Below are 20278 nucleotides of genomic sequence, written 5' to 3' on the forward strand. Positions count from 1 at the left end.
GCATGTAGAATGTTTGTCTTAAGAGGGCACCAAAAACAATCATCTTGTGAAGATTCCAGAGCACAACAGTAGACAGAAAACAGTAGTCAGGCTGCTGAACAGGTTAAATTCAATATAGGACAAATGAAAAGACCTGACCTTATCTGACTGGTTTGCTCATCAATAGCATCAACGGCACTTTCCACCGAGCTGAGCAAGGACTGAATCTGATTGGCTGTCTCCTTCAGCAGGAAACGGGTCACAAACTGGTCCACATTGGTTCCTCTTTCATACACCTGGGGAGGAAGAAGAAGATAGAACTTGCTGGAAAACTCCCAAGCTGCCTGAATGAACAACATCACCCAAAGAACATTTCCTCCATGAACTGTTGTTTTCTTTTAAGAAAGGTAAATGTGGAAATCTGCAGCCTTAGAAGGAGAAAAATATTAAGTATGACTCCTATCAAAGTGAAAAATAGTTCTGTCCCACATTGCTATGTGTTGCATTCTGTCCAAACCATCATGTGATATTACTATGTGAAGATGCACCATCGTTATGTACCTTCCTCCAGCTTTTAGGGTACATGTGTGTCCATGTGGGATGCTTTTGCTATTTATACCTCCATCATATTTAGTTGCTAACAAGACGACAAAGTCACTCTGCAATGACCTTTCCCATCTGGTATATTCCAGAAGATTTGGGCTACAGCTCCCATCATCCCTGACCATTGGCAATGCTGCCTGGGGCTAATGGGAGTTGCAATCCCAAAACAGCTAGGGGGCACCAGGTTGGGGAAAGCTGCTCTAGAGATGGTAGTAGTACAAGTAAAGCAGATGAGGGAGGCCAGCAGAAACAGCGGCAGTTTGCATCCATAAGTCCCCACTGAAACAAATGGACATGCCTCCAGCTCTCCAAGACTGCATCTTGCCAGCCAGCTCCAACATTCATCCTTTCTTTGGCTTCAATAATAAGTAATCTCAGGCTGTAAAGCTATATGCCAGGGGTGGGGAGACCTCTGGCCCAGGGTCGAAATGCAGCCCTGCAGGTTCCTTTATCTGGTCCTGCCCAAAGCCAGTCCTGCTGCTCGCCCCCACAAGTGCCTTTGCCTAACTGGGATGTGTTCTTGATGCCTCTCTCTTGGAAGGAGGTGTTTGTGTCTATATACAGGTCTGATTCACGGCGCACAAAGGTAAAATTTGTTGCTCCACCCACTTCTACCTCTGGCCCCCACCTACCACTGGCATGTGGCCAGGGAATGCTGAAAAAAGGTTCCTCCATCCCTGCTATATAGACTTGCGTAGTAGTAAGTGCTCCAGTGAACTCAATGGAACTTACTTCTGAATAGAGGGCACTGTGGAGCCTCCCTGCACCCCATGTATTTCTCACTGCAGTGCTGTTTCTGTCCCTCCTTGGGTCAAAATCTAAAGCCACTTCAGCTGCCTCCTGGACAAGTGGGCTTAGCATTGCCCAGCACTTAGGGGCCATTAGCACACACTGGCCAAGCCCAGAGCAAAAGGATCATTGGAATGGCAGAACAATGTGATGGGCCAGAGGAGGAGGTAGGCAGGTAATATGTCATTTTGTTTCGCTATAAGCTGCAACAAAACAAAAAAAAAAGCAGAAAGAACGTTCAGATTTGAGCCACAAATGCAGCTCTTAATTTCTTGGTTGCCAACACACATAAAGAAAAATGCAAAGTAATACTACTGAACAGCAAGAAGCATGCAAGGTGTGACAACGTTCCTCTCTCAACAGAACTCAACAAATAGTTTCCAAAGGGATCTTTATAAAGTGGACACTGAGCAACATCATGGACAATATCCTCTAAGTTTCACAAAATATACAAAGGCACTGTTTCAAGGTTAATTCCTTAGAATTTGAACTTCTTGCTCATCCCTATTACATTCTGTTTCATCTTACTGGGATGCAGAGGAATTCAATTTTGTTTGTACTTTAATTTAATCCACGTTTCTTGAATCAATACGCAAACTAAAAGATGGTTGTCCTTCAAAATTTGGACTCCTTCAGATTTCGCAATGCCGTTCTCCAACTGATGCATACAAGCGTGCAAATGTTATGGGGGCAATGCGCATAACAATGCCTTAGTTCATAAATGTAACATCCAAAAAATGTTCGGGCCAGTTAAAATGGCTTGCAAAACTGTATGCTAGTCAAAACTGCATACAAAAATGTGTTTACTAGGAGAAATTTGCACTAAAATGCTCATGAAGCTTCATGAAAAGAAATTAAAAAGAGGGGGGGGGAATCACAGATTGATTTGGAAATGTGGATAACTGAATTTAAGGTTGAAAAACTGAGAAGCAGAGAAAGCAAACTTGACAGACCCATCTATCCTTAATCCACTACATGGCAGTTAACTGGCCCTTTCTACAAGGCAATGCCAGATTCCAGGAGGCATCACAAGACTCCCTTGTTCTCTGGCCTCTAGGGCAGGAACCAGGTGTGCATGATCAGTGTAGCACTGAGCCTGAAATGAAAGCCCAGCTCTTCTTCTCTTCCTGCCAAGAGATCTGTATCCTTGCTTTCCCTGAGGATCCGTTTCTCTGACGGATTTTTCCATGTGCATATCTGATTATATTTACATGCTGCCCATTCTGCTTGGCGAAGCCAAGATCATCAAAGGGGGAGGCTGCTGACTCTTGACAAGTCCTCAAGACTTGGCTACCTCCAGCAACATTGTTTGATCGATCAATGTTGTGTCAGGCTTCTGCTTCCCTTTGCGTTTTCACTCTCTGTCAGGAAGTCACTGTCAACCTTCCGGTTCTTTGCTTCTTTGTGGTTTGCTACTTGATGTATGTGCAGTAAGAAAAGTTTCTGCACAGGTGCAAAGTAATAATACTTTCCCCTGAGATGTTACGGTCCATAGCAGAAAAGGGTAGGGTATAAGGTTGCATAAAGCTGCAACCCTACGGAAGCTAAGCAGTTTAGGTCTGGTGAATGTTTGACCTGAGCAAATTAAGATGATGGCCAGCCACCATGGATGGCAGCCAAGCTTGGCTACTGTTCAAAAGTGAAACCACTGCCCTCTGCCCATTGCTAAAATGCCACCTGGAATGTGCCAGCTCTGATATTTTTTTAAGCAAGTTGGAATCCATTTATTGAATACTGTACTGCTGAGTGAATTTGTTACATGCCCAGAGTTGGCTTTATTTATTTAATCTCATAATGAATCACAATATTTGCATTATTATAATATCTATAGGGGCCTAGTTTGTAAAATGCCATTATTTTATCACAGGGCTATTCCCAGTGTTCATCATACTTGATTAGACCCATTGATTTCAATTAATCTCCTCTAAATATAACAAACTCTGAGCATTACTCATAATATCTGCTCGCTTAGAGGCCGAGTCAAACATATAAACAGATCCATAAAGTCATATACATAAAAAAGTTAAACTTTGTAGTTACCAAACTAGGGAAAGTGGAGACTAGGAAACAGGAGACAGAGATTGTCAATTCTGGCAATTAATACTTGTCATGGATGCTTTAGTTGAGATTCCTGCCTTGCAGGGGGTTGGCCTAACCTCCTTCCAACTCTACAATTCTATGATTCTAAAATATACTTTAATATGCTTTTTGTTGTATTTGATTTGTTATGTGTTTGGAATGTATCAAATAATACTGAGGAGGAATGATGATGATGATAATTCTGTTTAGGGGAAATCTTGTTTTAAAATAATGTCATGCAATGAAAAAACTTTTGAGCACAGAAACATAAGAGGATTGGTTGGTTTGCCTTTTGCTTTTTAAATTTTTTTTTAAGCAGCAGGTAGCTTAGTGGAACTAGAAACTGCATCTGAATCAGGAGGAGACTTGAAAGCAAGTGTGTGTGGACTGCGGTAAAGGCATTGTGATGGCCAGAGGGAGGCAGCTGGCTTTGCTTACTGTGTGGATTGCTGAGAGGAGCTATCCAACTCCTGTTTATACATATTTTTATGCGACCTCAGTTACAGATGGGGCAGGGGAATTGGATTTTGTTCGCATTTTAATAAGCAACTACCTAATTCGTACTTATTGAATCAATCCAGGAACCAAAACATAGCTATCCTTCAAAATTCACACTCTTGCGGATTTTGTAATGCAGTTGCATGACCAAAAATATGTACAAAAATGCAGATATTTAGGAGGAAGTGTGCATTAAAATGCATACATTAAAAAAATACAAAAATGCTTTATGTTGAGGAAAACGCTTGTAAAAATATTTCTGTAGATCAAAACTGCATATAAAAGGTGTATATTGGAAGATATTAAAAGAAAACTCATTAATACTCAATTAAAATTGTGTTATCTTCAGAGCTCTAGGGCAAGTTGCCTGACCTGTTGCCAAGTTAACCGGAAGTCTTTTGGGAGCTTTGCACTAAAACACTGGCAAATTTTCATGATTTAGTTTATTATTATCATTTTTAAAATTGCTACAGACTTCACTTTAAAACTGAAAAATCTAGACACCGAGGGAAACTGAAACTAACAATCCCTTCCTGCTGTCCGCCCCACATGCAAACATTTGGTCCAGCTATTGTTACAAAATGAATAGAATGTTTGCAATGCACCTTCAGCTTTAATGCAAACAGGGAGTTTGGATGAGGGAGAGAAACTCTCTAACAGATTCACCGAGCAGGATTAAGTCCAAATTAAATATTAACATCCTGCTCAGTGGATGGCTGGAGTGCGATATAGACACATTGTCCTCCCTGCCAGCTGCAGCAAATAGTTCATTATTAGCAGACATTTTTACAACACGCCCTCCCCCCCTCGGGCTTTTCAGCAAACTCACCATTCCTGATTTAGGACAACATATTTGATGAATCTGAGCAGTTCTTTTGAAGTGGAAAACGTAGAGACCATGTTTATTGCAAATTAGCAATGCTTTCTCCTTTGTGCATTGAGATACAGAAGCTGCCTTGCCTTCACCACAGTGGAACAAATCCCATTGAGTCACTGTGTTTCATCCACCCACTGTCGCCCAGCCTGGTGTAAATCACATCATTAAATGTCCATATATTTGATCAGGGCTTGGCTGGGGCTCAACCCACAGGTGACTGCAGGAAACCAATCGGAGCCGAGTGGATCAGAGCCAGAGTGGGTTGGATAGCTACCGAATGACCAGGGAAACAAGACCCACCAAGTGAGAGAGACTTTGATTGCATTCCCTACTCAGCCATGAACAAGATGAAGGGCCATCGTTCAGTGATAGGGCACAGGCATTGCACACAAAATATCCCAGGTTCAATCTGCAGTCAAGGCTGGGAAAGTAGCTCACCTGACATCCACTGCCAGTCAGGGCTCACCAATACGACCGTTTGCCCCGTGATTTCTAGGCACAGGTTTGAGAGGATTCTCTTTTGTCCCCCCGCTTTCTCTGGGAAAACTTGCTGCTTCCCGCTGTACCACAACAAACGTTAATCCACAGAAAACCCAGTCAAGGTTTGTTCCAATTCAACAGTAAACTGAGGGTTTTGCCAAGTAAAGTGGCAGGACAAAACAAAAACCTATCAAATCTGTGCCTAGAAATCATGGGACAAATGGTAGTGTTGATGAGACCTCAGTGTAGACAATATACTGTGACAATACTGTCTCTCCTTCTCCTCCTTTCTCAAGCCTATTTTGTAAAAGTGTGTATATTTTCCAATACAACCTACCATAATGACCTCTCTAACATAGGAGGCAACTATTTTTGTGGTGGCCACCATTTTGAATTTTCCCAGAATGTGCCTCAGACATGAGAGCAGGACTTTCTGGGTACAAAATGACTGAGATTCAACTCCCTCACACCAAAACAAACAAATAAATAATGCTGGTTGCAAACTGGTTTCTGTCAGTTTGGTAGAGCCCTAGATTCTGGTTTGTTTGTTTAAACAAAGAAGATGAATGTCGCAACCATTTCACCTTGATCTGTGCATGAAGACCTGTGGATGGTGCCACATGCTTTTAGTCTCCTGTCTCTTCTGGAATTCTTCTCCCTTGGAAGTGAATCAACCCCACAGCATCCTACACTTTAATACAAATACAGTATCAAACCACAAATGTGCCACTACATAGATAATTGAATTTGCTCTTGCTGCACAAATGCAACTGGATTTTTATATATGTCATCTATGTCAGAATAAATTGAAAGGAAAAGTGTTCCTTAGATCTCCAAGATTCTCTTAGACAGGAAAGGCTTTTCTGATGTGTTCTGGATGCCTCCTTGCAGAAGACTTGCACACTCATACAAGAAAGATGAAATAAGCAAAAGAAAACGGAGGTGACTGAAGACCTACAGATTCTTCAGAAATTAAATGGAAGCTTTTTGAATTCACACACTGTCGCTATTAATTTGATGTCCCTCTGGATCTATCTGTGCTTTTGAATTAATCCTAGCCCGTATAACTAAGCAGGTAAAAATACCTGCCCTTCTGCTATTCTGCTACAGCAAAAGCATTTACTGTATCTAACATGTTTTATTTGTCAACTTAGTTATATAGGCTAGTATCAATTCAAAGGCACAGCAGCCCTCAGTGATCCAGAGATATCAATTCAGAGGGGCAGGTAATAAGCCACAGAGTGTGGATTTAGAAGGTTTTAACAACGTTTTTGGGTGGCATGCATATTTGTAGTATGACAAGGTTAAAGCACATAAAGCATTTAAAAACCATATTGTTAGGAAAGCATTGTTTAATGTTTGGATCAGATATAGGGATTTATTGGAAAATAAAACCCCAAGGTGGTTGTCACCAATGGAAGCGAAAGCTCAGAAAAAGCTCAATATGGAGGCCAAATGGCCGAAATATTGGGAAATTTTGGAACAAGGAGGAGATAGACTGAAACTGCAGAGTTTTGAGAAATTAAAAAACAAAGTGCAAGACTGGCTTCATTATTTTCAGATAATGGAGGCTTATAATATGGATAAGAAAATTGGCTTCCAGGTGGAAAAATCCAAATTGGAAACAGAACTGCTAGAACCCAAAACTATGATTTTGTCAAAAATGTATAACTTGCTTTGAAATGGAATACTCAGGATGAGACGGCCAATCTGCTATGATTAAATGGGCACAAGATGTTGGACATAACATTATGTTTGCTGACTGGGAACAGTTGTGGACCACTGGGATGAAATTTACGGCATGCAATGTCTTAAGAGAAAATATTATGAAAATGATATACAGGTGATACATGACCCCAGTCAAGCTTGCAAAAATTTACCATTTGCCCGATAATAAATGTTGGAAATGTAAGGAAAATGAAGGTACATTTTTTCACCTTTGGTGGACGTGCCCTAAGATTAAGGCTTTCTGGGAAATGATCTATAATGAATTGAAAAAGGTATTTAAATATACCTTCTTGAAGAAACCAGAGGCTTTTCTCTTGGGCATGGTCGGCCAGTTGGTGTTAAAAAAGGATAGAACTTTCTTTATGTATGCTACAACAGCAGCAAGAATACTTATTGCAAAGTACTGGAAGACGCAAGATTTACCCACTCTGGAAGAATGGCAGATGAAGATGATTGACTGCATGGGATTGGCAGAAATGAGTGGCAGGATCAGTGACCAGGGAGAAGAGTCGGCGGAAGAAGATTGGAAGAAATTCAAGGACTATTTACAGAAATATTGTAGAATTAATGAATGTTGAATGATGTCGGATAGAAATTAAGGGTTTTTTTAGCTGTAATGCTTTGAGATAAGGATTTGCTGAACAAATAATTTGAATTGGACTACAAGAAGGGGAGGTATGAGGAGGTCAGGGAAATATGTTATTGAAAAATAAGTTGTGAACTTTATGTGTTTTTAAATTTTTTTTCTTTTTTCTTTTTGTTTGTATAAAAACTGGAAACTTTAATAAAATATCTTTTTTTAAAAAAAAAATTATTACTGTAATATATTTATTTATACCCTACCTTTTTCCCTGGCAGAGACTCAAGGGGCTTACAGATAACAATAATAACCCAATCATTAAAATACAATTAAACATCGATAGAATTAAAACTACATATAAATACAGACACAGAAATATATTAAAACCATACAAATAATTACAATAAAAACAGCACCAGCCCTTTCATTAAAAGCAGTCAATTCCCCAAAGCCTGTTGGAAAAAGGTCATCACCAGTCTGTGGAAGAACAACAAGGAGGGAGCCTGTCTAATTTCTCTAGGGAGGGAGTTTTAAAGTCTGGGAGCAGCCACTGAAAAGACCCTCCTCCCAGTTCTGCTATAATTTTTGTTTACCTGTTTAAGAATCTGTGGGCTCACAGCAAACCCTTAAAGAAGTCTCCAGAAACCACAACTGTAGAAAATGTTATATTTGTTCAAATATAGCAACATATAGGATCTGAAAACAACCAAATAAATGTATTTAGCTGAAAGGACAGGGAAGTTCCCCAAGATGGGAGGAACAGGGGTCCTCCCCACACCGGGATGGATTTCCAGGCTCCACCTGTGAGCCCACAGCAAAGAATTGGAAGACATTCTTGCTCCCTGCTATGAGAACCTTGGCTTTGTGAACCTGCTGTGGTATTGCTGGGTTGGCATTCACCCTGGTGTTCTTGCCAAGAATCAAGGGACCCAACGTCAAAGCAACATAGCGGAATGAAGAATGCTCTTAACCCAAAATTGACTCAGGTACTTACCCCCCCAGATCTTAACTCGTCTTTCCTGCTGGGATTGAAAGCCAATCAAACCAATCAAAAATGCCATTCCAAGAACAGGACTCCTAGAAATACGGAGTAGGCAAAATAAAGAGCTCCAAGGCCAATCAGGGACTCTCCCCAAAATTCCCACTCAGCTCCCAAACCGGCAACTAGCGATGCCCTTACCCATACTGAGCGGAGAAAGCAGGAGGGCACTGCAAAGAGCAGGGAGGAGTGTTTGGGGCGGGGCCAATATATAAACCCTGGCCTTCCCCCCACCCCACCCTGATTGGCCTGTTGGCCCACCTGACCCTTCCCCAACTCCTCCCCCATTTTGAGTCACCTTCCCAGGGGAGTTGGGGTGTGGCAAATTTGCCCCCACTTGAGGGTGTGAGTTGTTAATTCCTTTTTGTAGAACTAGGAACAGCCTTTCTTGTCCCTGTAAATCTAGATGATCTAAGAAGTGCTGTTCCTTTCCATTTAATTTAACCAATATAGTGTGGTGCTGGGGGAGGAATCCAGTGCTAAACAGATATTTTGAACTTCATCATCCTTGACCACTGGCCGCATTGGCTGGGACTGATGGGAGTTAGAGTTCAACAAAATTTAATAATATTAAAACTACTACCACTAGTAATAATAATAATAATAATAATCTGGAGGGCCACAAGTTCCCCACACCTGAGCTGAGCTTCTTGGAGAAAGATCAGATGTTGTGTTCTTGTTTTTTTATTTTTTTAAATTGCATTGATTATAATTCCTCAACTTTCTCATGTATAGCTAATATGATTAAAGATTAACACCCTCAACCCAGCTTCCAAAATTGGGGAGGAGAGACAATTTATTTTGACTGCAATACTGCAGGGTCCGGGGAGCTGCCAGCAGGAAAGGGCAGGGGCTTCAGACTAGTCATACAGAACATTTATTTAAAAGTTTGACTGGGGTGGGGTGGGGGGGTGAGCAGGGAGAAAGTGCAAAGATGGAGGAGAGACTTATGTTTTTATCCTTAGCTATTTTTAATAACTAAACTAAGAGAGATAATAACAGGACAGAGATATCACTCATTATAATTTATTTGAACACATGCACAGGCAATTTGAATAATCAAAGCTTCATACATGCAAATTGCTCTGGGTTTATGACAGAAAAGATTAACGGAGGTCTGTTGCCATGGTAACCTGTGGAGGCACACAGATCTCAGAAGAGCCAAGGCTGCACTTCCACCTTTCTATTTAAAACAAAGCCAGAGAAGAAAGGGAGGGAAAGAAAGGCAAGGAGACGACTGGAAGCTTGCTGTGGAGCACATTCCACATACAAAATAATTCAGGCAATTAATTGCACATTCTTTTAGCAATTTTATATCTTGCTGCGGGGGGGGGAGGGGAGAAGTAACCCAACTTTTTCTCTGTGATGTTAGGTTGTGTGTGGTGGCCTCTTTGGGTGGATGATGCCATTTCAGGAAGTCCATTCTGTACAATGTAGGAATCAGGGCTTAAATGTGGTGGCACCATAACAGACTCATTTTTGTATGTAGTTTTTTCCAATGTACACAAACTTTGCAAGCAACCTTTCCTAATTTGATTCATTTTTGTACTTTATTTTCACCAATGTAAGCATTTATATGCATGTTCTCCTCAAATACATGTGGTTATGTACATAGGGGAAGGTAGCTGGGGAGCTACTGTTGCTTCAAGTTCTTCCATGCTTCCTGCCTTTGTAACCTCTAGCTTGACTTATGTTTGGTTGCTGTAGCTTGGAATAAAGTTGTTAATCCTGAAAACCAAGTGAGTCCAAGTACCGAATCTGAGATAGGGAGTCAGGACAGTACTGAGCATCTGACAACTTAGAAAATGGTTGGGGATTTTATGACCCTCCAGATGTTGCTGGATTCCAGTTCCTATCATCCCCAGCTATTGTGGGGAATGGTGAAGAATGATGGGTAGTATAGGAACATCTGGGTGGCCACAGGTTTCCCATCATTGACTTGGGACACTTCAAATGTGACAATCAAAGCAACTGAGTCTGAAATGTTATTTTCCCCTGCTGCAGCAGCATGAAATGTAATTCTAATAGTTGCCTTTGGATACTTTTCTGAATTTCAAATATTTGCAATTAATAATAAACATAAATAATTAATATGTATGCTGGGAACTGACTTGGATATCTGCATCAAAAAGTTTTAAGCTTCTCATTGCAGTGACCAAACTTCCAACTTTCAGCTCTGCATAACAATATACATTTCACAATCCTGATTGTATCTCTGAGCCCTGGTCTTTGTTTTGAATTATATTTACTGACTCGAGCAGGAATCTGGCAGTGTTGCTAGGAGAGGAAAAACAAATCAACTCTTTCCCCTTTCTAGGAGCAAGATACAATATGCTGCTGTCAAAGGCAATGAGATGCTTTATGCAAAGAAAGATATTTGCCCTAAATGTTTTTTGAAGTAAGATAGTTTTCATGCATTCAAGGAATGCTCAACTGAGACTAGGGATGGAGCTAGAGATAATCTCGAAGCTTAGTTTACCTACATGATTATTTTTTTCTAATTTCTGTTTTGCTCCCTGATCTTGACAAGAAGCAAAGTTTTCCCTTGAGTTCCACTAAAAATATAAACAACTTGCATATTATATGCATCATTATACATATTATGATATACAAATATGCCATGCATATGCAGTCCAGGTTTCCTAAAGTAACCGCCATACAAACAGATACATACAACAATGTATATAACACACACTCTCTCTATCTCTCTGTATCTATATCTATATAGCTAATATTCTTTAATTTTTTGTGTGTGTGTTTATCATTATACTACAGAAATATATAACAGCATGGGATTTGAATCATAGAATTATCGAATTGTAATGTTGGAAGGGACTCAGAGGGTCACGTGGTCCAACTGCCTGCAGTGCAGGACTCTCAACTAAAGCACACATTTGTCCCTACTGAAATTTATATTGTTAGTTTTGGCCCAGTTCTCCAATCTGTTGTCAACATGAATCCTGATTCTGTCTAATAAATAAAATAATGATAATGATAATAATTTCTTTATACTCCACCTATCTGACTGGGTTTCCCCAGCCACTCTGGGTGGCTTCCAACAAAAGATTAAAAATACATTAAAACATCACTCATTAAAAACTTCCCTGAACATTAGCTACCCCCTTTATATGTATTATACTTAGAATATATTGGGGTGCTTGCATATAATTTGATGGGCCTTTAAAAAACCCACAAAACCTGACAATGCCAAGTGGCTCAGACATAAGTAGACTCTTGATGCAGGGGGCGGTCTAATGTGAACAAAGAGCCACTAAAATAGCTGTCTAAATCTGCTTAAAATACATTCCTCTTCCACCTCTAATTAAGCCAAGAGAAATATTTCCAAGCAAGTGAACTGGTGCAGTGGATAGTGAGTGGGATTTGTAATCAACCTGCATTCAGATCTTGCTGCTGTGCAATCAAGGGCAGAGTGAGGTGACAGCAGAGTGGGGCAGGGAAAGGGGGTGTCTGTAGAGAGAAAAACCAGGGTGGAGCTCACAGTTTTCTTGAACTCCCAACTCCTATCAGCCCTGGCCAATATGGCAAATGGTCTGAGATGATGAGAGCTGTAGACCAGCAACACGGTTGGTCACAGTTTCCCTATCCTTGTAATAGAGTCAGCTCCAAATGTCTAACTGTGGCATCTAAAAGAATGTAACATTGGGATGAGGCCCACTTCATTTCATGATTGTGGTGCCACCATTGAAAAAGAGATTTAAATGTCATTTCAGGGTATTCCAGGGCAACTTTGAAGATGAAAAATAAATAAATGATGAATTTTTCCCTCTGTTCCCAAGGTTTACGGTTTTGACTCAATACAAATTACCACAAAGTAGTAGATGTTAAACAGGTATTAACATACAGACAGAAGTGAACTGAAACAGTGCAAGGGAGCAGAGGAATGCTCACGTTAGTCCTCAATCAAATTTCAGGCATATTTATAAATTGACAGCACATCCCCATCCCAGGAACTAACCTTCTTCATTAGAATGCACATGGTAAATGTTTGGAAACAAGGCCAATCTGCTAGGGAGGAAAAAACATTTGAATAAAATTCATGATTCTCTAAAATCATAACACTGTGGGAATGATTATCAGGTGCAACTTGAGATAATGAATCCTTTGTATGAATCAGCAAGCAAGAGAATACCAAATATTTACTGCACAGAGAGTGTGTATACACTGAAATATACTGCACAGAGAGTGTATATACACTGAAATATACTTCTTTTTTTCTCATAGAATGGGAATTAGAGAAAAATAATATGGATCTCCACCTGAATTTTCTGTTATATTTTTCACATTTTATTTATGGGAGCTGACCGTCATGAGAAAGAATAACAAAATATTACGTTATGCACACACACATCCATACATCTATGTGGGGTGTGGGTGTGTGGGTGTGTGGGTGTTTCAGAGAGAGAGAAAACACATAAGAAGAGTCCTGCTTGATCAGACCAGTGGCCCACATAGTCCAGCATCCAGCTTTCACAGTGGCCTACCAGAGTGCAACAACACCCTCCCCACTTGTGATTTTCAGCAGCTGGCATTCAGCGGCATACTGCCCAAAGAGTTGAGGAAAAACATAGCTATTGTGGCTAACAGCCATTGATAGCTTTGTCCTCCACAAACATCTCTAATTCCCCTTTTAAGCTATTCAAGTCGGTGGCTTTCTCAACATCTCATGGGATCGAGTTCCAGAGTGCAACTAAGCCAGGGGTCAGCAACCCTTTTCAGACATGGGCCGGTCCACCGTCCCTCAGACCATGTGGTGGGCCGGATTAATGAATTAATGAATTCCTATGCCCCACAAATAACCCAGAGATGGATTTTTAATAAAAGGACATATTCTACTCATGTAAAAACACGCTGATTCCTGGACCATCTGTCGGACGGATTGAGAAGGCGATTGGGCTGCATCTGGCCCACGGGCCTTAGGTTCCCTATCCCTGAACTAAGCACTGTGTGAAGAAGCCATTTTTTTAGTGCTGATTTCTTGCATTATGAGAGGAAGAACCCCCCCTGTCCACCTTTTCCACAGCACGCATCATTTTATACATGTGTATCATCCTGACTGGGGAATCGCCTTCCTCATTCTTGGTCTGAAGCCGCCCTTTCACAATTGTATGTTACCTGGGTTCTTTTTCATTAGCAGCACCAAGATTTAGAGCTAAATGGACAAAGAGGAGGAGGAATCTGGCAGGCAATGTGACCCCTTGGTCTCGTAAGGCCGGCAGAGCTAGAGCAAGGCTGACTGGAGTGAGTAGGGTTAGAGACCCATTTACCTAAATGGACCAGCTTCTGCTGGAGGACATGACAACATTGACATCATGAGAAGATGCCATGACAAAACATCCTTCTGCAGAGTTTCCAGGTAGCGCAAGCTGATGGGGAGCTGTAGTGTACACAGAATGACTATAAACAGCAAGAACACAACACATGCACCCCTCACCCACTCCATGATGTCAGGATGAGTGCACATACCTCAAGAAATTCATCAAATTCCCCCAACCCTTCCCACAAAGTCCAGGGGAGATTTTGATTCACCCTTTCCCCAATAAATGGTTGCAAAACCCCAAAGAGCTACTACCAATTATTGACATTGAGATAGGACTACTGGTCTGACTCTAGAGACAGATTTTTAATCACAATCTTTAAGCTTTGTTGCTTCATTGTGTTTTGTATTTCTGCTAAGCAGCCTCATGTGTCCTGATGGATGGGAAGGTGAGATATAATGATTTCAAGGAGAATAAACAGTAAGTATTAAGTTTTTAAGCAGTTTCAGTTCCTGGGTCACAGAGACTACCCCTCATCTCTACAGTGTTTGAAGTGCTCTGTCCATAGTGCTGAACCTTCACTCAGTAAACAGACCTTTTAGTACAGGCATAGGCAAACTCCGGCCCTCCAGATGTTTGGGACTACAATTCACATCATCCCTGACCACTGGTCCTGTTAGCTAGGGAAGATGGGAATTGTAGTCCCAAACATCTAGAGGGGCGGAGATTTCCTATGCCTGTTTTAGTACATATACTAGACTTGCATGAAGTCCTCCAGCAAATTCAGTGTGGGTGGCAATGAGAAGGGAATGGGGGGGGGAGAGGGAGAGGGGGAGAGAGAGAGAGAGAGAGAGAGAGAGAGAAGATGCTGGAGGGGGAAGAGAGAAAGGAGTGGCAGAAATTGAGGGAGAAAGTGAAAGGGTGTAGCAGGATCAAAGAGAGAAAGGTGGCCCCATCCATTTTTGGCTCCAGCCATGTCCATCATCATCACCATCATTATATTACTACTACTACTACTACTACTACTACTATTATTATTATTATTATTATTATTATTATTATTATTATTTATATCTCCCTATACCCACAGATCTCAGGGCAGTTCACAATTACTATATAAAAACACAAAACTAACAACAACAACAACCTGTAGTGGTGCCCAAACACATTGTCCCTGAGGGAAGTCTGCCCTCAGCAGAAAAGAAATTGCTCACTCCTCCCTTATATGATAACAGACTGACAAGGAAGGGAGAAGGCAGATGAATGAAAGAATTTCACAAGTTCTCATCTCTTGCCCCTTCAATTTTGTTGCCAAGGAATGTGTGTGGCGAAATTGCCAAGGGAAACATATGAGAGAATTATCATTTATCATCCTGGGAGCCTGTGACACATGAGAGAATTTACATCGTCATCAGAGCTGGAAGGAGAAAACTGGCAATCATTCTGCAGAGTAGCACCTGGGGTGTTCATGCCAGACTCACTGTATTTCAGATAATATATTTTAATAACAAGGAACCAAGCCATTTAAAGGTCCAGAACATTGGACACTTGGTTTTTTAAAAAGTTCCTTTTTAAAACAAATATTGAAATGAAATGAGATAAAATACATTTATGAATGTCTGGATTAAATTATGTAAAAGCTAAATGACTAAAAGCATAAAGTAGACTTAAAATTCTGAAACTCCTTGGCAGATCACAATATTCTCTCCTCAGAAGGTTTTCCCTCTCATTCACACAGAAAACATGCTGTTTTCAGAATTCTCCACTGCACCAACACTCCTCTGAACCCATGTGAAAAATACACTGGCCCAGGAGCTGACGTCATTTCTACCCCTCCCATTGGGAATAATGGTAAGGAAATGTATTTTTTTTTATTTTAAAAAAGTGGAAGAAGGTGGAGGACTGCAAGTTCACTCCTCTGCTTTCACTTCTGCCTTGCTGGCATAAACCTGGCATGGCACCAAAGCAGGATGTTTATCCCCCCTGGGCCTTCGGCCTTCCGCTCCCCTTCTGAATATTGCTTCCAAAGAACAAATGTATATGAAAATAGCCAGATTTTCCATGAAATTGACACATACAAATATGCAACAGAACTGATATTATAACCATATATCATTTTTGTTACCTTCCTCAAAATATTTCATACCCACTTTCTAGAGTTAGTTTTTTTCTCTAAATCTCACCGTAAGCCTATTTTCCGTCTCGTTCTGTTTTACAGTGTTCCCAATGAATCATAAATCTTGTTTTTAAAGGACTTTTTTTTCCACATAAAGTTTTTGCTTCCCTGCCTGTCTTTCCTAGTTCTAGAAATATTGGTAAGTTTCCACAAAAGCACCAGACCCCGGACCCTCAATACCTGTTTTCTCTCAAATGTCTTTATTTGCTCCTTTATTCAAGTTTGTTGTGCATTGCTTATACATAATAGATAATGTAGCACATTTATTAAGACTGTTGGTGTTTTTAAGTCTGGAGTGTTGATATTTTTAAGTCTGGATAGTACAAAAAAGTATGTTCTATCTGCCCTCATATATCCACATGACAAAATTGGCCATCTGTTCCTGGATATGTACTGTGCACTGTGCAATCCTGTGGTAAGTGTCTCAACTTGTGTGTGCTGGGGAGGTGTCTTAGAAAGCATCAGATCTCTTTTTCCAACAGCAGAGAGTTCTGTCATTGAATTTCTCTTCCCAACTTCCACAGCAAATTCTACAGCTTTCGTTCTACCAATACTGGAGTTCTGACATCAGCAGAGCCAATAGGTCAGTGGGGAGGCATGAAGGTCAAGGGACAGACTTCAATACAAATGATTAAATGCCTCCTCAATTCCCATGCGTGCCTCCAAACCAGGAGTAAACTACTGGAAATACATGGTGTGGGCGAACTACCTTTGGTTTTCCATCCATCCCAGACTTTCTCAATCTTTGAGGTGTTAAATACCATCTCTCCGTTTCCTGGTCTGCTATTTATATACAGTCAGCAGTGATATTAAATCTACCCTTTTAACAATGCTAATAAATAAATAAATAAATGTTCAAGCATTGAATGCTGTTGTACTTTGCTTTGCAATGCTCTTTAGTCTGCATGATTGCACCCAACCCATCCTTTTTTAAAAATAATAATAATGAGAAGGCAAATACATCTTTGCAGAGCAGCAGCAAGATCAATCTTTGGCAAAAGGAATTGGGCAAATGAACAGAACATATGGTGGGAGTGTGGGGAGGAAAGATTCATTAAGAGCTCACTTCTAACAAAAAGCCAGCTTGCAGGGAAAGGCAAGCAGGGATAAATTTGAAGTTAACAAGGGTGTTCACACATTGCATACAACTACTGTAGAACTTTCGGCTAGTTGAGCTGTACACTTGTACAGCTATCCATATGTAATTTTCAATTACATCTGTTCAGCTGTACAATCTGTTCAGCTTTGTGCATAGTAGCTGAGCTGTGCAAATCAAGAAATCTGCACCTGTGCATGTGTTGAAAAAGCTTCTATCTGTTTAGGCTTGTTCAGTGTAACGTGTGAACAAGTCAAAATTGAGACTTGGAATTCAGGATGTCTAACTTGTTCAGATCTGGAAGGACAGATCGTGAAGCTGAGGCTCCAATACTTTGGCCACCTCATGAGAAGAGAAGAAGACTCCCTGGAAAAGACCCTGATGTTGGGAAAGATGGAGGGCACAAGGAGAAGGGGACGACAGAGGACGAGATGGTTGGATAGTGTTTTTGAAGCTACCAGCATGAGTTTGACCAAACTGCAGGAGGTAGTGGAAGACAGAAGTGCCTGGCGTGCTCTGGTCCATGGGGTCACGAAGAGTCGGACACGACTAAATGACTAAACAACAACAACAACTTGTTCAATAAAATTAGCAGAATGGGGATAGGCAACTGCTATGTCCAGAGCTCAATGTGCCCCCAAGGCCCCCAACATTCAAAGGATTCCAAGAAGAACCCCAACTCATGCACTTCACCCACTTTCCTCATATAATGATGTTCTCTAGCATATGGTGGAATCAACAGTCTGATTGGAGAGACCCTGGCACATAGGCATTTGAATACAGAGGTGGCTGCATTGCATCCAGACATTTTATCCCTTTTACAAGAGTGCAGGGATCGTAATGCTGATTTATTCAAGATGAAGGGAGCAGGGAGGCTCTTTAACCTAATTAGTGAGAAATAAACTCAGCTCACGTTCTGCAGGGTATGAAGAACAAACAAAATGAAGTGTTCAGATGTTAAGGTCACACAAATTTGCCCTCTTTGCATAACACATTCTAGTGACAGGGCAGACTGCAGAGGGGTTTTTAGAAAAGAAAGAGCTCTGTAAGCCTGCCTATCATATACCATATTAAGGGATGGGGGCATATTAGGACACAAGAAGAGCCCTGCTGGTTCAGACCAATGGTCATTCTAATCAAGATGGCCCAAGATATTTTGGTGCCTGAGGAAAAGGACACTGATGTTTTCCTACGCTTCCATGTACAGAAGCCAACCAGGTTGGCAGCTATTGGCATCCAACTCGCCTGGGCTAGTTTAGAGGACGCAAAGCAAGCCATATGGCACACACAGCTTTGTAGTCAAACTCCTTGCTTGTGCTCCTTACCTTTCTGCATCTGCTGCCCAAGGTAGCTGCCACACTGTCTAATGGTAGAGCAGCCCTGTTGGCAACTGTCTAATAGCAGGACTGGTTCTGTCAGCAACTGCCTTTCCCATTGTGGTCCCTAAGGCCCATGAGGTCACATCCGTTGCTCAAGCTAAGCAGGTCTAGGTCAGGTCAGTGCTTGGATGGATGACTGTGGCGTTTGCCTCCTAGGTGGGTCATAAGGAAAGGGTTAAAATGAGTGTGATGTGATTGGCCAGTGGAAACTGATAGGAGGAATTAGTGTTAGAGGGGGAGTTGTGTGAGAGTCAGTTGAGAGTTGGGAGTTGGAGAAGGAAGAGGGAGGAATAGTCTGTGGGTTGGTCGAGTTGTGTTGTGAGAGAGTGAGAGGAATTGTTAGGTGGAGTCAGATAGTTAGTTGCGATAATCAGTTTGAAATTGTTGGGAATGAATAGGGCAGTTAAGGAAATAAGAATAAGAAACTGACAAGAAAAATTAACTGAAACCATAAGCTTGCTCATGCCTATAAATAAACTTGATTATTTGTTAATGTTAACAACTGACTGGACTCCGTGTGTACCCGTGAGAAACGGGTTGGTGGCAGCGAAGAAAGCAATTATAGTGGTGGCACAGGGTCAATAGACCGTCAAACGTCCGGGGACCCTGTGTGATCACCACAATGACCACCTAGGAACCTCATGCACACCACCTGACATTCCATGGTGGAAGATGGCAGGGGATATAACTGGAATGCAATAAATAAAATAAATTCAGATGTTTCTGGCAAGCACAAGAGAAAGGCACAGAGATTACAGTCATCACTTGCTGTTCTGACTTTCAGAGGCATACTGCCATTGACAGAGCTGTTTTCTGTGGATTTATCTAATCTACTTTCTCTTGGACCCTAATTCCCATTAACCCTGCTGCGTGGATTTTGGAAGTTGTAGTCCAGCAAAATCTGGGAGCTGTGAGTTCTCCATCCATGCTTTGGAAGGGTCAATGTGCTTCACATCACAAACACACATGTAAATTTGCTTGACTGAATCAGTTGTTGGCATTTATCTGTCTCAAGAAACAATGGAGTGCACCTCTGGGGGTGAAGTCAAACTTCTGTGTTAGCAGCACCAAAATAACCTCCCCAGGGTGCAAGCTTGGACGGTGTGTATGGAGGTTGAAATACAAGCATATGCCAGAAGGCACCTTGCAAACTCATAGCTTAAGTATGGAGGACCAATAATTTCCTGGCTCACACAGTGACTTCACTTCTCACATGGATGAACCTTAAAAGGTGCCCTCTAAAGAAATACTGCCTTAGAAAAAGAAAACAAAATTTAATTTTAAAATATGTGTGTGTGCATATATGCTGGGAATAAACATGCAGCTGTCCCCCAAAGAACTCATTATGTATAACTGCTTCCAAGAGACATAGCCTAGAGTTACAAAATGTGTTTTCCTCCTCAGTTGGATTTGGATCATACACTTACATTTCGGCTGGGTTTGACTATAATTTCCATGCCTAATTGTGCAGATTAACAACCCATTAATGGGGAGGGTGGTAAAAGTGTTGATCATAAAGGAAATCTATTATGTTAAGAAATCCTCCATTTTACAAATAATTATTCTATTGATTTCCTTTCTTATCTGCATTTTAGAAAGTCCACCAAAATAAAACAAAATGCCCTAATAAGGAAGTGAATTTAAATCAGATCTTGCATACAAACTCAGACTTTGTGTGCCTCTTTGTATGCACGGAGAA

General features: G+C 41.1%; 1 protein-coding gene across 1 annotated transcript in view; it reads right to left on the reverse strand.

Annotated features, from left to right (window-relative positions):
• The window catches only part of NECAB2 (N-terminal EF-hand calcium binding protein 2), a 144986-nt gene that overhangs the window by 31628 nt on the left and 93080 nt on the right, over positions 1 to 20278 (reverse strand). The window contains exon 6 of the mRNA XM_053399512.1: positions 139 to 275. Within this exon, the coding sequence (XP_053255487.1) occupies positions 139 to 275 (137 nt within the window). The remainder of the gene's footprint in view (positions 1 to 138; positions 276 to 20278) is intronic.

The sequence above is a fragment of the Podarcis raffonei genome, chromosome 8, assembly GCF_027172205.1.
Source record: "Podarcis raffonei isolate rPodRaf1 chromosome 8, rPodRaf1.pri, whole genome shotgun sequence".
Taxonomy (NCBI): domain Eukaryota; kingdom Metazoa; phylum Chordata; class Lepidosauria; order Squamata; family Lacertidae; genus Podarcis; species Podarcis raffonei.